This window comes from Amia ocellicauda, chromosome 18 (assembly GCF_036373705.1).
Source record: "Amia ocellicauda isolate fAmiCal2 chromosome 18, fAmiCal2.hap1, whole genome shotgun sequence".
Classification (NCBI taxonomy): Eukaryota; Metazoa; Chordata; class Actinopteri; order Amiiformes; family Amiidae; genus Amia; species Amia ocellicauda.
Genome location: NC_089867.1, coordinates 1,343,996 through 1,364,314, shown reverse-complemented (window position 1 = coordinate 1,364,314; position 20,319 = coordinate 1,343,996). Strand labels below are relative to the sequence as shown.

Here is a 20,319-nt window from a genome sequence, read left to right as displayed (position 1 = left end):
CATTCAGGAATGTTGAAATACAGAGTATAAAATAATCTGATGCTATGTAAATATTAACATCAGTCATGCCCTAAATACCGTCCTTAGCAGAGATTGGAGCTACATTTCTGTCTGTTTCTATGACAACCATCTAAGGTGTCCTGGGAAACAAATAATTTATTTGGAGCTTACACAAATGAGTCCTTTTAGGAAAACAGATGAACAGAAATGCATTATTATTGAGTTCTAGGCATCAGGCAATCTTTCACAACTTTTTCTGTAAAAAGACTAATCTTAATCTTTTGCCTTCTTATTTTTCTTCAATATTATATTGCCTTCAATTAACTTACTCGTGATATATCTATAAGTATATGTACTAGTCTCCATTTGGGTTTTTGAACATAAGTGAATAAGTAGTGTAATTCTTGTCTGGCGTGAAAACGGAAGCAAAAGCTGAGGATGATCATGTGACTATTTTCTTTTTAGTTTTTGGGAACAACAAGAGGTGCTCTTCAGTTTAATTTAAAGTGCACTGAAGGATGTGTTAGGTGTCAATCTTGCACATGTGATAGTGTGTACCATGACTTTGTGGGTTTATCCGTGTCTGTGCAGGTGATCGAGTCCTTGGGTATCATGATCTACAAGGCGCTGGATTACGGCCTGAAGGAGAATGAGGAGCGCGAGCTGAGTCCCCCTCTAGAGCAGCTAATTGACTGCATGACAAACATAGCAGAGGAGGAGGGGGACACCTGTCCAGACGAGGGCTATGATGCTACTGAGGAGGAGGATGAGGTAGAGGAAGATGCTGGTGAAGTCTCCAGTGTCCGTGGCTACCGGGATGTTCTCAAGGTAGGGCTACTTTGGCTGGTTGTACATTTACTCAGATTTACCTAAACTGATGATGGATGGACAGTTTCAGTTAAATGAATCAGGAGATTTTAATTAGTTTTTATTTTATATCCAGTGAATTGCTGTGTGTGTAGACTCAGACTATAATGTTTTTTCACAAGTTATCATCAAGTTAATGTAGGCTTTGAGGCAGAACGTTTTTTTTTTTTACATTTATTGGGTGATCAAAGTCTATCCTTTAGGGCAGGGGTCCTCAAACTGGGATCCGTGTACCCCTGGGGGTCCTTTGGAGACTGCCCAGTGGGTCCACAAAATATTAGGGGGAAAAAAATCTCACCGCACGTATGCAATGCCTTACGGGACAGACGCATATAATCACAATTACTTAAAGTGGTGCATGTATGGAAACATAGTACAGTAACAGTTACTAACATTTAGGACAGTAAGTACCCAGTCACATACTTTTTTCTTTAAGCATTATTAACAGTATACGTTTACATTTTATATACTTTTTTCAGTCAGTTTCTCAGTTGGGGGTCCGTGATTAATGTTGCATTTAAAAAAAAAAAAAAAGGGTCTGTCAACCAAAAGGTTTGAAGAACCCCTGTGTAAGGGACAGCTTACACATGAGACGTCATGATTGATTACTTTTCAAATCTATTGGCAGCAAGTGCAGAGAACACATATCAAGTTCTTCTGGTGATCTTTAACCTCTTAACCAACCAGTTACAATAAATGTGAACTACATCAGGCCATCAGGATACTGTTATCCATACAGAATTGTGTAGCAGATTTTAATGCAGGCTTCACATTGAATACCAGTGTCAGACAATATCTGAAAAACATATTTTGTTGCATATTGTTTTTGTTTCTTTAGTAGTTAAATAATATGTTTTCTGTATTTATTATGGGCTATGAAGGGTACATTTTTTGAATATAAATGCTCGGACACTAGAGATTTTGGCAGAATAATTTGTGTTATATCTAAGTTGGATAATAACATGAAATTGCTCATTTAATTTTGTTAGCAGAACAAGATAAATTGGAACTAAAATTAAATGATGTTATGATGATGAGTAAGTATTTAGCATGACCTCATCTTACTTGCTCAGTGTATGATTTAATTTATAGCAATGTTTTGACATAATATTAATTCATATTTGTAGAATTTCTATATTTTCTATCTAATTTCAATGCAACATTTTTAACTTGCATTGCTATTGTAACTGTTTAGGAGATATAGGCAAATCTTTATAATAAAAATAATCCCAGCAGTGTTAACTTCAAGTACGCTAACAACTATTATAACAAATCTGAAAAGTAAATAAAATAAATAAATAAATAAATAAATAAAAATTGTTTGAGTTAGCACCCTATTGCAATTTATATCGAGGCTTTATGATTCTAAACAAATGGTATCGGGAAACAATGCATTTTACAGAAGTTTGTTTTCAAAAGTTATACATTAATATATTTTATGTAATTTTGTTTAGTAATGTCATGCATTTATAAAATCCTTCTAAGAAATGTTTGTCAAGAATTTGTTGACTTGAATTGAGTGTTAACCATTTTGTTGACAACCCATTTATAATTATTTGTTTTTTTTTAATTTGAGACAGATATTCAAAACATATAATTTATAAATTATAATTTGCTTATAATTTCCCTTAGTAATATTAGTGTACATTAAATAGTGTACTATATTTTGTGTTGACAAGATGTAATGGAAACATTGTCCAAGGGTATATAACATAGTCAAACAGTCAGATAAATAGTTTGTATTTGTCATTCAGTGACTTAAAAATTAGCTATACAGTTATTCTGAATGGTTCCATACCTGGCCTTATTATTTTTATGTTTGACAGATCTAGTACAAAGCAACATTTAAATAGTTTTTTAGTTTGTGATTGGTAGGTTGGTCTAAGTTTTAATTTGTGCTGGGTTTTAGGTTGCATTGTTAGAAAACAATATTGAATGGTTATTCTACACATTTAAAATGTAATTAAATAAATAAATAACATGTATCCTACAGTATATTCACATTTACAAAGTAGGCCTTTAGGAATGTGTAACACTGTGATCTTAAAGGTTGTGTAAAAATGCTTTTGATTTTAAAATGTTTTTTAATCATATCATTTCTAATCTGCAGCATGATGTCTTTTAAAAGGGCCAAATAACACAGATGGATTAGTCAACTGAATATAGGTTTAGTATAAAGAGTAAGGGCTGAGCCCCATAGGAATGTATTACATAACAAACTTAGTTGCCAGTTATTTAAAATTTCATCTGTTTGAAGGTAGAAATAATGCATGCCTTTCATTGCTATTTTCTAATTATCATAGTAAACAATTTCTCTTTGGGGCTTTCTTTACTGGAAGTATAGAACCAAAATCTGAGTGAAGAATACGCTGTTAACAGAAGTTATGTTTTCATGTCCTATGAATTTAATGTATGATATAGGGATGCACCGATATGAACATTCTGGGTTGATACCAATATTCATATAACAGAATTGGATGTTACCAATGCTGATATTTTGTTATTTACTTATTTGTACCCTGGCATAAAATCTATACTTTTGATGATGGTTTTCAATTAACACAAATTAAATTATACAACTACAAAGTGATGCCTTAACCTTTGGCACTTTCTGGACTTCTTCAATATGCCCTACTTGGGCTACTGAGGGAGTGGGGTTGGTGGGAGTGAGAAGCTTATTTGTAGCTGCTGCTCATGTTTTGATAAACTTTAAACTCATGCTCCTTGGTGTGTCATAATTTAAGAAGATTGATCAAGTTTGATGTGTTGAAATACTTTCCCGAGCTTCCTCCTTTTGATATGTCAGTGGAACATGCATTACAAATTACCATTCTGCTTTCCTGATCCGACACTTTGAAACCGGTCCACACATCCGTCATTTTCACATAACGAAGCACATTCAACACACAGCATGGTGCATAATTACCAGTTTGTGTCAGTTTGTGCATACCATTCATATGTTGTTAAAGGCACACAAGTACAATTGGAAGTTTATTTATACGCAGTAAAAGCACCATCAGTCAGAAACAGAAATTTTAAAGCAATTGGACGATAGCTGATTTGGTCCAATATTGGCTAATACCGATAGCTGGATGTTATATCAGTGCATCCCTAGTATGATATATATGATACTCTGTATATCACACTTTATTCTTGTGGCAACCAATTTAAAATCTGAAAATTGCAGAATTTTTATATTAAGCATACTTAAATATTTGTTTATATTAATTATAAAGATGTTTTACCCAAATACAAAAACAAAACAAAAAACTTTCCTTTAAAGATACTTGTAGTGATTTAATATCTAATATAAAATTAAGTGTAACGGGAGACATTGTTTAGACATCACTGTGTACAGATACAGAAGTGTTCAAACAAATGCACCTGAAAAAAAAGTAGTCTGAAAAAAGCTTGTTTCAAATTAAGAAGAATAAGACATCTGGCCTGTATTCTAAAAAAACTACACTATAACTATAAATTATACTTTTGATAAGTAGAGTACATTTGTGGATACATTTATTTAATTGTAGTCTCATGCCACACAAAGTATATTAGTTTAGTTTTAGTTACTTTACAAAATGTAAAAGCAGCAGATGTTTAAGTAAATAATAATAATAATAATAATAATAATAATAATATTATTATTATTACTATTATTATTTTGTTTATTTCTTGGCAGACGCCCTTATCCAGGGCGACTTACAACATAAGAGCAATACAAAGTGCAAGAATACAATTAAGTACAAGGCATCAAACATTACAAATTCAAATTTACATTAAACAAAGCAATTCAAGATATAATACATACTACAACTTCCAATGTATACAGTTAAGTACAGTAAGTGCGGACATAAAGTGAGGGGAAAAAAGTATTTGATCCCCTGCTGATTTTGTACGTTTGCCCACTGACAAAGGAATGATCAGTCTATAATTTTAATGGTAGGTGTATTTTAACAGTGAGAGACAGAATAACAACAAAAAAATCAAGAAAAACGCATTTAAAAAAAGTTATACATTGATTTGCATGTTAATGAGGGAAATAAGTATTTGATCCCCTATCAATCAGCAAGATTTCTGGCTGGAATGGGCTACAAGTCCATCGCCAAGCAGCTTGGTGAGAAGGTGACAATAGTTGGTGCGATTATTTGCAAATGGAAGAAACACAAAATAACTGTCAGTCTCCCTCGGTCTGGGGCTCCATGCAAAATCTCACCTCGTGGAGTTTCAATGATCATGAGAACGGTGAGGAATCAGCCCAGAACTACACAGGAGGATCTTGTTAATGATCTCAAGGCAGCTGGGACCATAGTCACCAAGAAAACAATTGGTAACGCACTATGCCGTGAAGGACTGAAACCCTGTAGCACCTGCAAGGTCCCCCTGCTCAAGAAAGCACATGTACAGGCCCGTCTGAAGTTAGCCAATGAACATCTGAATGATTCAGAGGAGTGTTGTGGTCACATGAGACCAAAATCGAGCTCTTTGGCATCAACTCAACTTGTCGTGTTTGGAGGAGGAGGAATGACCCCAAGAACACCATCCCCACCGTCAAACATGGAGGTGGAAACATTATGCTTTGGGGGTGTTTTTCTGCTAAGGGGACAGGACAACTGCACCGCATCAAAGGGAAGATGGACGGGGCCATGTACCGTCAAATCTTGGGTGAGAACCTCCTTCCCTCAGCCAGGGCATTGAAAATGGGTCGTGGATGGGTATTCCAGCATGACAATGACCCAAAACACACAGCCAAGGCAACAAAGGAGTGGCTCAAGAAGAAGCACATTAAGGTCCTGGAGTGGCCTAGCCAGTCTCCAGACCTTAATCCCATAGCAAATCTGTGGAGGGAGCTGAAGGTTCGAGATGCCAAACGTCAGCCTCGAAACCTTAATGACTTGGAGAGGATCTGCAAAGAGGAGTGGGACAAAATCCCTCCTGAGATGTGTGCAAACCTGGTGGCCAACTACAAGAAACGTCTGACCTCTGTGATTGCCAACAAGGGTTTTGCCACCAAGTACTAAGTCGAAGGGGTCAAATACTTATTTCCCTCATTAACATGCAAATCAATGTATAACTTTTTTTAAATGCGTTTTTCTGGATTGTTTTTTTGTTATTCTGTCTCTCACTGTTAAAATACACCTACCATTTAAATTATAGACTGATCATTTCTTTGTCAGTGGGCAAATGTACAAAATCAGCAGGGGATCAAATACTTTTTTCCCTCACTGTACATCCTGGAAAGTAAAGCTATGTCCTGTCAAGATGTAGGGTCACAGTCAAGGGTTACGGGAAAGGGAGCAAGGAAGAAAACAATCAAAAGCGCAAGAAGCATAATAAAACTCTTGTGAAGTGCTATCTAACAGGGATTAAAAGGACTAATATTACAAGTACTGTCTGAAAAAATGTCTTGAGTAAGTGCCGGAAGGAGGTCAAGGACTCTGATGTTTTGACTTCGGTGGGAAGGTCGTTCCACCATTTAGGGGCCAGGGATGAGAAGGAGCGGGCTCTGTAGGAAGGAGAGTGGAGAGGAGGCAGAGTTAGTCTTCTGGCACCGGAAGAGCACAGTGGTCAGGAGGGGATATGTATGGAGAGACAAGGGACTGAAGGTAGCTTGGTGCAGAGTGGTCGAGACAGCGGTTGGTGAGGGTCAATATCTTGAACTGAATGCGTGCCGGTATCGGGAGCCAGTGGAGGGAGCGGAGCAGTGGAGTAGCGTGTGCGAATTGGGGCAGAGAGAATACTAGACGAGCCGCAGAGTTCTGGATGAGCTGGAGCGGGCGGGTAGTAGTTGCAGGCAGGCCTGCCAGGAGGGAGTTGCAGTAGTCCAGGCGGGAGAGGACCAGTGACTGGACGAGCAGCTGAGTCGAGTAGTCGGTGAGGAAGGGACGGATTCGGCATATGTTGCTCAGGAAGACTCTACAGGTGCTTGTCAGCTGGGTGTAAGAGAGCGCAAGATCGAGGGTGACTCCTAGATTTGTAGCGGAAGAAGAAGGAGAGAGTGTGGTGGATTCCAAGGGGATCGAGATGGAGAGATCAGCAGGTGAGGAAGAGTGGGGGGAAAACAGGAGATCCGATTTGGAGAGGTTGAGCTTGAGGTGGTGTGAGTGCATCCAGGTGGAGATAGCAGACAAACAGGGAGAGATGCGAGAGGGGATGAGACGGTCAGAAGAGGGAAAAGACAGGAAGATCTCGGCATCATCAGCATAGAAGTGGTAGGAGAAACCATGGGATGCGATGAGGGGGTCAAGGGAGCGAATGTAGCGAGAGAACAGGAGGGGGCCCAGGACAGAGCCTTGGTGTATGCCTGTGAGGAGAGGCTGGGGGGTGTATGAGGAACCTCGCCATGTCACTTGGTAGGTCCAGTATCAATTGAGAAAATGTATAATGTACACTGATTGTAATTACCAACAAAAAACAAAAGGGTTACTGATACAGTGTGCCAAAAGAACAAACTTCTACAAAAGTATTCAGACCCCTGACCAATTATCTTACTGAATTGCAAATGGTACACTGAAATGTCATTGTTTGATATTTTATTTTAAAATACTGTATCTCAAAATCAATTATTGTAAGGTGACATTGTTTTTATAGTGGGAAATATTTGTAAGAAAAATAAAAGACTGAAATTTGGAAAAAGGATGATATAAAAAGCAATAGTAGGTTTATATCACTTTTGGAATATCTGTAAATGTATTTGAATGTTCTTGGCTTCAATTTATTCAGATATATATTCAAATATATTTAGACTATTTCATGACCACAGAATGGCAACAAACTAAAGTGGGTTTTAATGACCATTTATACTGTTCATAAAGCAAAAATAATTGGACACAACTAACATTGAATTACATTTGGCTGTTCTGTATCAGTTGTCTTGAAACCTTTCTTCGGGACAAATTCTCTGGGGTCACTTCACTGAGAAGTTTCACCCGCACTACTCTCCTCCATCTGGTCTTCATGCATTGTACATTTCTCACGTTTGTTTGTTTACATCAACACGCAATACACGTGGCATTTATTTTAGTTAATTGGCCGAGGCAGCATTCATTCCAAAACAGGGATCGCGTTCTAGATGCGCAGTTCTGCGCAGAGATTCTGAGCCCCACCCCATTTTAATACTGATTCAAAATTATTAGACAGAAAATAGAGGAGCATTTTAATGAAAACCATATTATTGGTCATGGTCATCTATTAATATTACCCTGAATACCAAATTTAGGATCAGTCTTTGGTGTGGATCCTTATCAAAAGCTTTCTGAAAATCTAAGTATATCATATCATGTGCTTTCATGTGATCTACAGCTGCAGTTGCATATTAAAAAAAAAAAATTGGTAAGACATGATCTGCCACAAGGCGAATTTGCAGTTGATACTAAAATAGGTGGCTCAGGAGATACAATCTCGGCAGCACAGGTTATTCAGTGGGAGAGTTGTGGGCCAACACCTGGCAAATTAAATTAAATGTGGACAAGTGCAAGGTATTACATGCAGGTAACAAAACTGTCCACTATAATTACACTATGGGAGGAATAGAACTGGATGAAGTAACACATGAAGTAGATCTAGGAGTTTTTGTGGACTTACTTTCCTCATCCAAACAATGTGGGGAAGCAATAAAAATGGCAAACAGAATGTTAGGGTATATTGTCAAAAATGTAGAATTTAAAACAAGGGAAGTAATGTTAAGACTGTACAATGCACTAGTTAGACCTCATCTGGACATCTGGATACTGTGTACAGTTCTGGGCTCCACACAAGAAAGATATTGCTTCTCTAGAGGCAGTTCAGAGGAGAGCAACCAGACTTATTCCAGGTTTGAAGGGAATATCCTACTCTGAGAGACTGAGGGAACTGAATCTTTTCACCCTGGAACAGAGAAGACTATGTGGGGATTTGATTCAAGTGTTTAAAATTTGAAAAGACATTGACTACATCAAACCAGAGGAGCTTTTCCAGATCAGCAGGGACACGTGGACTCTGGGACACAAATGGAAATTGGGCTTCAAGGCATCGAAGACAGGAGACACTTCTTCACACAGAGAGTAGTCACAATCTGGAACAAACTCCACAGTGATGTGGTACAAGGTGAAAGTTTGGGAACATTTAAAAACAGACTGGATAGGATATTAATGGACACCAAATGAGCATGATGGGTCGAATGGCCTCCCATCGTTTGTAAACTTTCTTATGTTCTTAAGTAGATTGCAATGGAAAATACTGCCAGAGATTACAAGCACACAGTTGAACTGGCTCACTGACTGCATGCATTTCTGTAGTTATTTGGAATAATTAATTTGACCACAGGTTAATTCAATAAACTTCTCCACAATAACACTGCATACTTTGGAAAGATGAACCCACATTTTTTTACTTTTATAAAGAAGGAGATATTTACAAGCTATGTTTTAAAATTAAATAAATTGGTATTTTATTTTTATTTGCAGCTACAGAGCAACATAAATTCCAATTATAATTTATTTCCAATTGTGTATCAACTGCTCAAAAACAGGGATCGCATTCTAGATGTGCAGTTCTGACAGGTGACAAGTGACAAGTAAATAAGGTAAATAATGACCAAATGACATTGAAAAACATATCATAATGCAGAACATTTAAATACTTTCAAGTTTCCCTTTTAATGTGGTGGTTCAGAACACCCTGCATTCCAAAAACAAGATGCCCAAACTGTAGAAACAATTCCCTTTAAGGTATGAAGGACCTATGGAAAAATGTCAGCAAACCTGTTTTAATAGATTGTTCTTCTAAAAAGATAGCCACTGGTGTTTCTTTGATAAAATGAAATCCCAGCAGAGGAGACTGGAAGGTAAAGCAGAATGCCTAGTCATGGTACCTGTGGCATGCCGATATTTATTTTCTGTAATTAAACCAGTATAAAGAAACAGTATTTAACAAAGGACATTCTGATTATAATCTGTTAAACAACATTAACAACAACAGTTTAAAACTCTTCAGAAATATTTTAGGTTGTAGATAAATCAGTGGATGTAATTTAGGCTTCCTGTTGCAGAGCAAAATTTTGCCTCTGCCATTAGCAGCTGACATTTATGATGTGTCACACCTTTTTAACTTGGCATGGTGTTTGAATGTGCAGGCAATGTCTTAACTGTGTATTTTTCTTAAGGCAATGTCAAAGTGCACATGATGATCATACACACCAAACCACTTACTGAAGTTTCCAGCTGTGTTCCTGCTATTTTGCTTCTGCATTAGGAAAAATAAGTTGTGAAATGTACAATCTGTAGAAGAATTCAATGGCACAGAAAGCCTGCCACATCACTTTGAAAATGTGTCTTTGTTTCTCATGTTTTAAACTAGCTGTCAGTGTATATTAATTTACACTGTCCATTGCTCCTTTGACAGCTCTGCTCTACACACCTCCCCAGTCCCTCGGATGCCCCCAATCACTACCAGGCTGTGTGTCGTGCCCTCTATGCTGAGACCAAGGAGCTCAGAACCTTTCTGCAGAAAATCAAGAGTGCTAAAGAGGTAAGGACAACTCCAGACTGGCGACAAGAACAAGCTGCTGTGTAGTCTCCATTTGCAGAGCAGGAGGTATATGTCAAAAGTCAGAACTGTTAAGTAAAAGGTAGTAGTTCCTCAGGATAATCAATGAAAACTAAATCCTGTTTTTTTTTTTTTTTTTTAATATTTACTGCAGTAATAATAAATAAAACAATCTGTTGATGGACCTGCAATGATGAGATGGGTCTAGTCCTTCAGTAGACTTCAGATGTCCCACTATCTGAATTATGATATTTGATTTGTATACTGATGCTCGATTGGGTTGAGATCTGGGGAATTTGGAGGCCAAGTCAACACCTTGAACTTGTGATTCATCAGACCAGGCCACCTTCTTCCATTGCTCCGTGGTCCAGTTCTGATGCTCACGTGCCATTGTAGGCGCTTTCGGCAGTGGACAGGGGTCAGCATGGGCACCCTGACTGGTCTGCGGCTACGCAGCCCCATACGCAACAAACTGCGATGCACTGTGTGTTCTGACACCTTTCTATCAGAACCAGCATTCACTTTTTCAGCAATTTGAGCTACAGTAGCTCGTCTGTTGGATCGGACCACATGGGCCAGCCTTCGCTCACCACGTGCATCAAATGAGCCTTGGCCGCCCATGACCCCGTCGCTGGTTCACTGCTTTTCCTTCCGCTTTTACCTTTTGATAGGTACTGACCACTGCAGACCGGGAACACCCCACAAGAGCTGACCCAGTCATATAGCCATCACAATTTGGCCCTTATCAAAGTCGCTCAGATCCTTACGCTTGCCCATTTTTCCTGCTTCTAACAAATGAACTTTGAGGACAAAATGTTCACTTGCTGCCTAATATATCCCACCCACTGACAGGTGCCATGATAACGAGATTATCAGTGTTATTCACTTCACCTGTCAGTGGTCATAATGTTATGGCTGATCGGTGTATTCATCAAGGGGTTTACACTGATTCGCCATTTCCGATTTCTTTTTCTGTATTGAATTAAATAAAATTTACAAAGTTAACATACATACATCACTGCACATACAGTTTATTATGAGTAAAGTCCTTTTACTGGAAGGTTAACTTCATGGAAGTAAAATCAATATAAACCATGTGCTTGTAAAAAAATAATAAAATCATGTTTACTGTTCGAGATAACTTATTTTAAAATACAAGGGGATGTTTTATTTTGTTTATATTGATTAAAAAAAAAGTAGGATTTTCATTCAAATATATACACTAGTTGCTAATGTGACGTCATCAATAAATTATGCAAATTAGCACAAACAAAGCTTCGAACCTTTGTCCGGTAAAGTGTTCCGAACATTTGAAGGTAAAAATGTACCCTTCAGGACAGCCCTACTGTTAACTATGAAATAGTTAGAATTTCGAAGGTGGGAGTTTGTACTCAAATGAAACTAAAAAAGGTAATTAAATCAACGGATTTAAACTGTCAATATTAAAACTTTAATTAGATTACTGTCTTTTTATGCAATGAGTTTCGGAGTGAAAGTTTAAAAATGCAGAAAATGCACCCGGCTTTGTGTTGACTCTTGAACACATTTTTGCTTTGCCATGTTATAGCCCAGTTCACATTATATTGGATTGCGTTATATTGAGGTAGAGGCGTACCAATAGCATCTTCATTTCTCAAACAAATCCTAATATTCAAAATTGTATTCATATTTAATAATTCAGTATGAAACATTTATTGTGTGCCCAGAGCTTTGAAACATTCACTTCACAGAGCATTTATTTTCATAAACCCGATACTGGCTGGGATTAAATCAAAACTTTGACCCACCCGCTAAAAGAAAACTACAAAACTGTACTCAGTTGTGCCTTCATTTTTAGTTTAGATGCCACTTCTAATCAGAAATGTAACCACTATGATGTACAGGTTTTTAGTTTGCTATTAGCGGGTGGGTCAAAGTATTGATTTAATCTGGCCCACGATGTAAGCATACTGGTGTTCTTCATTGAATTTCAGCAACAGAGGTTTTGAAAAAGCTGCCAAATGAACATTGTCTGACATTGTAGCCTTCTCAATCTTTAGATATGCGTTCAGTGCATCTGAATTTGTACTGATGCAAACTTTGTCACAGGATGGTCTGTCTGTTACGCAGAATGAATACGATTAACTAACAAGTTTTATATTTGGTGTGATAGGTAATATAAAATTTAAAATTATAATTTAACATATTTGAAATTTTGCTTTTTAAAACCATTTCTAGAGCAATTAAACTACAAGTATCTACAGCAGAGCAGAAGCAGAAGCTGGGTGGGCGGGCAGCGCGAGAGGCACCGCGAGCCAATCACAGTGTATGAAACTGAAGAGAAACCGGAGGCGGGAGAGCAGGGCGGGCTGCGAGAAGAGCGACGGGTCAATTAAGCAGAGAAACACAGCGATCTGGCGCTCCGTGCTGTCAATGCGCAGCATTAATCTCCCCACTGACACAAAACTACAAGCCTGTATTTCGTAGCGGTTACAAATATGAGTAGAAGAAAACATAATAAAATAAAAAACAAAGCCGCCAATAGTTATTATTATTATTGGCAGACGCCCTTACCTAGGCGTTATCTATTAGCGGGTGGATCAATGGTGTGTTGGGTGAATAATAGATCAATGTAAATATTTTATTCAGTATCCACTTCCCAGCTAACACAACGTTGCCACAACATTGTGTGTTAGCTGGGTTATGTGTAGTGGTGTAGATTAAAAACAAACTGACACACCGGCTACAAAACTCATAGAGGTTACATTTATCCTTGGAAGAAACCAGCAATTTATAATAAGCTGCAACTGTTCATTGGAAGGCAGCTGTTTCCGCCGCTATGTAAGAGTTTCTATTGAATGCAAGTCTCTGTTGTGATGCCCGAATTCATCAATAACATCAACAGACATTAGTGTGAGTCCTTATGTACAGGTGCGCTGCCCATGAAGACTTTGTTCTGTCATAGTGGAGAGCAATTATATTTGGATTAGTTTTTAGCTCACTGAACGTAACTTGTAATATGAACACATTACAAGTGACATAACCTCCAAATACATAAGTACAGTGTTTAGCTGCCTGCTTCAATCTAACTACCTGATTGCGGGTGTAACACAGTATTGGAGTGCTCCGAGTACCTGCGGTGCGCAGTTCGAATACAGAGCGGGGAGCTCCGTCCACATTTAATTTTTCAAAATTGCCATGGCACCGTGCCCCCCCTAAATACGCCCCTGAAGAGAGATCTGTACATCAGTACAAAGTACATAATTGTAATATTACTCAATGCCATCTACTGTAAGAGGCAATATAAGTACAGACTTTATGCTCGGTGTCTCAAGGTACAGTACTTAACCAGCTAACACACAATGTTGTGGCAACATTTTGTGTTAGAAGGGTCCTGACAGTAGACCCTACGGTACAGCGCACCTGCACACTCGCCACATCTCTCCAAATAATGGCCACACTGACACAATATGTAATGCAGGAACCAGTGTTCAATGTTTACACATACATGTTAAATATATGGTTGTGTTACACAGCTATATTTATATTTGTACCATTGTCTAAATTGAATATCCATACAAAAATAGTCTAGTACACCTTGTCATATGTCCGGGTTGGGGTGGTGGCGATCCGACAGCGCGCGCCTGCTTCGTGTATTGTGTGTTTGTTAATGTAACTGTACAACAGTACAGTGGAAAACATAGTTATCAGTTCCACTTTGTATACTGAGCCTGGGATAAAGCTAATTTATTTATGTATTGATTTATGTAATCCACCTCATACACTGGATGTGTTGGCTTGCAAGTTAGGCAACCATATATGCCTGTGATTTATATAATCATTTTATTTTATCTATCTATGTATTATTTCCTTGATAAATAACTTAACAATTTCTACAACTGTCTAGCTAACATTACATGTATATACACCTGCTGTATTTATATATACGCTGCTGTATTTTCCCAGTTGACTTGACTCCGCCTTTAACACATAGAGTTCTGTGACTTCAGCACTAAAACACTTCCGCATAAGTGTGCTCTTTTATTTCAAAGGGAGCATTGAAGGGCAAAAAAAGGCTCGATTAGGCTCCTTCACCCGTTCCCTAAGGGTTTGGGACAGCCCTTAAGATGGCCACCGGAGTACTTCCACCCCGCAAGGGAACAAGGGAACAAGTGTGCGATTTGGGATGCAGCCCAGTTATGTAAACTGGACTCACAGAGCCGCGGAGGCTTTGAATAAACTCGAAGCAGCGCCTGCGCAAACCTGTGCCGATCAGACTTTCTTTTCACTTTGCCAACTCCGAAGTTGTCTAAAACTAGTGGACCTGCGAGAGCATTTTCAGGTTGTTTTCTCGCAGATATTTTCTTGATTTAATACAGCGAGAATGTAACCACTCTCACTGTATTGTTGGGTGGGATTAACCAAAATTTTAACCAAATGCTAATAGCAAACTACATAACTGTACATCATGGGATTTACATTAAAAATTAGAAGAGAATAGCATCTAACTAAACTTGAAAGCGCGACAGTACAGTTGTGTAGTTTTTTAGTAGCGGCTGTGTGAAAGTTGTGTTTTATTCCCGTACGTTGTGCAAGAAAGGATCTGCGAGAAGGTCGTTTTGCGGTGCAAATCGGGTTCGATTTAATATCACGATATAGTTTAGCAGCGTGATTTCCATTCGCAGGCATGACGCTAATGCTTCTGCGAGTGTCTCGCAGCGCAAACATTTTTGATTTTAATCCTGCCCATGGTATTTATGGTAGGGCTGGGTGGTATCCCGTTAAAAAACTATATACCGGTATTCATTTATGGACCGGTGTGGACTTTTATTATACTTTCATATCGGTATTTTAAAGTTTTCTATGCTAAATTTAATAATTACCTAATTACTGTGTCATTCATTCATAGCATTCAGCTACCAGTATACTGGATCGTGTTCACGTATCCCACTTGCTGCGCTGTCTGACATGACGCATGTGATCAAAGAATGCCGACATTGTTTGTATAATTTCCGCAGATCAGCACGGCTCCACCAATGGGATCGGTTGGATCCTGCAGATCTGAGCAGAACTGCGCAAATCTGCGCTACAAGAACGCGACCACCTTTCTTCACAAACCCTGTAGAAATCGATGTAATTGGATGACTTAATTTGTTATTATTTTTATATTATTTTATTTTGTATTTATACAAATACAATTGCCAATCATTTAAGTAACAACTTGATTATTGTGCATCGTAGATTTACATTATATTTGTAAAAATAATTGATGTAATTATTTAATAAACCATTGACAATGCTAAAGTGTCGATCTAGAATTCTATATCTATGGTTTTGACAATGCTGTTCACAGCTTCATTGTGCAATTAAAGTTGACATTCGCCTCCGCTAACAAGGGGGCAGTAGTAATTTTCATTCATCTTAACACGCCCCTCTTTTCAGTATAATCTTTTGTCTCACAGCCACAGCTCGCCTCCCACAGCAGCTTCTCAGCTATGCTGGGCTGCGCGATTCTGTACAGATTTATGTGGGTGGGGCTTAATGGCATCAAGCAGAAACACTCCAAGAACACGCATCTCTGAATCTCTGCAGAACTGCGCTTGTCGAATGTGACATGTGTTTTGGAATTAATGCTGCCAGATATCGAAGAAAAATTCCATGTGTATTGCGTGTTCACATAAACAAACAAACGTGATAAATGCACAATGAATGAAGACAAGATGGAGGAGAGTAGTGTAGGTGAAACTTCACAGCAAAGTAACCCAAGTGAATCTGTCCCAAAGAAACGTGCGTCGCTGATAGTGTAGACATGATTTGGTTTCAAGACAACTGACACAGAACAGGGAAACGTAATTCAATGTCAGTTGTGTCCTATTAATTTTGCTTTACGAATAGTTAAAAAAAGGCCATTAAAAATACCATCATACCGTCACAAATTTGAAAAATAACGTGATACTCTATTTTGGCCATATCGCCCAGCCCTAATTTATGGATCTTACTAAATTGTAAGAGCTGTTTGGTGTTCATGTAATATTAATTGAAGATTAATTTACTGTAGTTTAACAACCTAAAATTTATCCAATTTCAGTTGCCCTTAGTTAATACAACAGTGGGTAACTTGGCATGCAACAGTAAAAACAGCCATGACTGAAAATTATCACATATAAATGTGGATATGACCCAGACTCAAGAACAAAGCTATAGAAAATTTGGCTACAACCATATGTTATATTTTTGTAAAAACTCACATGAAAGATAAATCATCCCATCCAAGGTTATAATATATTTCTTATCATGCTTTAAAAAAAATACTTTGGTTCAGTTCTCTAAGCAAACACAGTCTATAGTTTGATCCTGTTATTTGTCAGTGGTGTTAATCTGAACGTATTCATTATAATTATTCTGAGCACTTCACAGTGTTAATTGAAATACTTTTATGTATCTACCATTAACCCTGTATAAGCTCATACTCTGTCAAAATCAAAAGTGAAATAGCCCCCCCCCCCCCCCCCTAAAAACCATAAACCATCTGTTTAGAGGTCAGTGACAGATTATTAAAGGAGATGAGGCACAGTGACTTTAACATGGTTAGCAATTATAAACGCTCTATAAACAAATCCTCATGGGCATCCTCTATTAAAAGGCAAATTAAGACCTAATCAAAGATAAAATAAATGGAAATGCAATACCATTTAGAGAGACTGTTAAAATAAGATTCATTTAATGATTTCAGGTTTTATACTATAGTAGAGAACTGTGTGTATGACACATAATGATGTGGTAGCAACAATCCTTCAATCAGACTAAAGGCCACATTCTTATAAATTCTGTAACTACCATACAAAAATGTCCTACTAATAGTCAACAGAAAGTCAATTTAGGTATATTATATATTGCTAAGAAAGTATTGTTTACAATGCTTAGTGCTTCTCTGGGTAAATCCCCACTTTAGTGTTTTTAACCTGTCTACACAGTCCTGGGATTAGCCTAGGGTCCTTGGCTTTACCTTCTCTGAGGGTGGCTGTTTTATCCAATTATGGATCTCTCGTAACACTCTCCAGGCCACATTTTCCAGTCGCTTTTGGAAGCTTGATTCTAGGAGTGTGGGGTTAATATAAAAGTGTTGCACTTCCTGAGGCAATAGAAACATCAAATAGAAATGTGTTACTGGGACAACTATGAGCAAGTCACTCATTTATGTATATCAGCATTGTAGGGGTGCATTGGCATAGGAGGAATTAAGCTCGTGTTTGGACACTAGGTGCTTTTCTCTGCTTTAGCTGTTGAGGGGAAAACACTACAAACTAAGCTTCACTGTTTGTATTTAAATGGAGTATATGCTCTCCTGCAGAGCTTTGTATGTCAGTCACCTATGGAACCTCCGTCTGTCAAGGGATTAGTGCCCGGGGCCTCCCTGCTCTTTATGACATCAGCTCAGTAGCAGATCATGTGGAGGATCATAATGAACTGTTTCTCTTATATATACAAATAAACGTTAAAAGAAGAAGAGTACACAAAATTGTTTTTATGTTTGTGTGTATTTGCAAAATTATATTTCAATGTCTATGTAAAGGGTTCCATCTTAATCTGAAGACATTTAGGATTGCTGTCACAGTAATTTATCACTCACTTTAAAAATAAAGCATTAAGTATAGGCACTGAAATTAAAGTAAAGTAAATAAAAGCTAAACGCTGACTTTTTCTGTACATGCCGAGTGTGTGTGGTTAGCATAAATAACCTCTAATTAGTACACACCTCTTTAATTGCGAAAATGCCAAATGGAACATGTAATCCTTGTGTTTACTGACCATAATATTACTCACAGTATGATAGGGCTTTACAATGTTTGCTTTGTAAATGTAAATATTTTCTTTGCTTAAGATTTTAAGTTTTTGTGTCATACTGAATATCAATTTTGCAATAAAGTACAGTATATTATTAGAACAACAAAGGCAAATTTCAACATCCTATATATATATATATATGTATATATATATATATATATATATATATATATATATATATATATATATATATATATATATATATATATATATATGTATCTTTCACTGCAGTTGGTGTTTATGACACATTTTAGCATTTGATATGAAGTGGTTTGTGAACTAACCTTAATTGCTGTTTTCATTCATTATTTGCCATATCAAATTGTGGTAATCTTGGGGAACTTCCTTGCACAATCTCTCCATTATGTATCTTTTTCATTAATAATAGTATAATACCCTGTACAACAAGTTACATATACATATAGCAATAGTGTATTATAGTATAATGTGGAGGATATAATATTATATATTGATTGGATAAATGGGTATACCTAAGATGTATTATTAATAGTGCTATTTTTTTACATTTAATGTTTTCTTAGGAGAGCCTATTACTGGCCTGTATCTCAGTGGAAAACTATTAATACTGTGAAATATTTTAGCTGCTGTATTGTTGAACATATGAGAAATCCATGTGCTAGACATAAGGAGGCTAGTGTGTGCGCTTTCAAGAGCTGCCAATTAGCCAGGGGTTTACAATAGATAATACAGACAAACAAAAGTAAGCTGTGTAGTTCAGAAGTGAGTAGACTGCAATGCAAACAGAGTTGTGTTGAATACAACAACTTAATCGTTTCTGCTCTATATGGTTAAATTTGCCCCAAGTCCAAAGTTTTTCACAGAGCTCTACGGTTAAATCACGTGGTTTCTACAAATCCAGCACACATGGTATTCAGCATCCAAATGTTATTCCTCTATCTATTAATTCACTCTGGTATCAAATGGTAAGCTATAGTTTTTCTCTGCAACATTTGCCTACATACCTAAGACATTGCTTACTACAGAACCAAGTAGCCTAGTTCTTGTGAATTAATTTGAAATTATTTGGCTCTTAATGCAGAGATATGGGAGTGGAGCCAGCTTTGCTATCACCGCACAGTGATATTATGACATGGTAAGTTGTCCAGTCCCAGTGTTGGCAACAAGCTGACCTCTGTTTGGCACTATTATATTGTCTAGGGCATATTTTTTCCCTGGGCAACTCCTATGCTGCTGTTTGAGTAATCAGCAACTGCTCTTTGCAGGGTCTTTGCAGAATGCTTGCTGTACATGCTGTAAAAATGCAGCAATGTAGCACTTAATCATAACTATAATCAAGGAGACCCTCCATTTCCAGACAGACGCACAAAATTACATTTATCCTTGAATATTTTTTTGCTGGCTTATAAATGACATACTGATAAAAGGCACATGAAATACTGCACACAGTAAATATGGTGCTATACTTCAGTTTTACAAGCCTCCTAGATATAATTACACATACTCTAAAAATCATTTCAAATATACATTCAGTGCATTTTTTTTTAAGTGTAATTCAAACAAAAAATATGACAAAGCTAACAAACACTTTGACTTTGCTGTGGCGATTGTAATTAATGATGATATGATAATGATAACAGTATACTCCAAGCATTTTCATCATGCGATTTGTGACATGTGAGGGCATTTTATATATTATTATTATTATTATATGGAAGTACTGATGTAGGGTATGGACTGGTACTGACAAATCCTCAAAGCAATGCAATTGATCTGCTATTAAAGTCCTTGTGGAAAGATTTCTAGTTTTTATATTATCTTAGACCTCTTAGAAGTTGGGGAATGATAAAGCACCATTTCCAATTTTAGATCAGCGTTTAAATCTAAAATTTAGACTTAACAAACTTATTTTGCACATTAATTGCAGTTATTATTCATAAAATTTAGACTCTAATGTGCAAAATAAGTTTGTCTTATTGTAAGTCTGAGATCTGCTGAGCGTTTACACCTTTGACCCAGTGGTTTTAATTTATGTAGGCTATACCTGAGAGGTATATGGTGTTGCATTATTCTCAACTTTATTTCAATTGCTATCTTTCAGGCATCACTGTAACCATTCTGGTTTAC

General features: G+C 37.3%; 1 protein-coding gene across 1 annotated transcript in view; it reads left to right on the top strand.

The window, feature by feature from the left end:
- The window catches only part of LOC136713414 (protein spire homolog 1), an 86,442-nt gene that overhangs the window by 28,782 nt on the left and 37,341 nt on the right, over nucleotides 1-20,319 (top strand). The window contains exons 3-4 of the mRNA XM_066690480.1: nucleotides 592-828; nucleotides 10,246-10,371. Of these exons, the coding sequence (XP_066546577.1) occupies nucleotides 592-828; nucleotides 10,246-10,371 (363 nt within the window). The remainder of the gene's footprint in view (nucleotides 1-591; nucleotides 829-10,245; nucleotides 10,372-20,319) is intronic.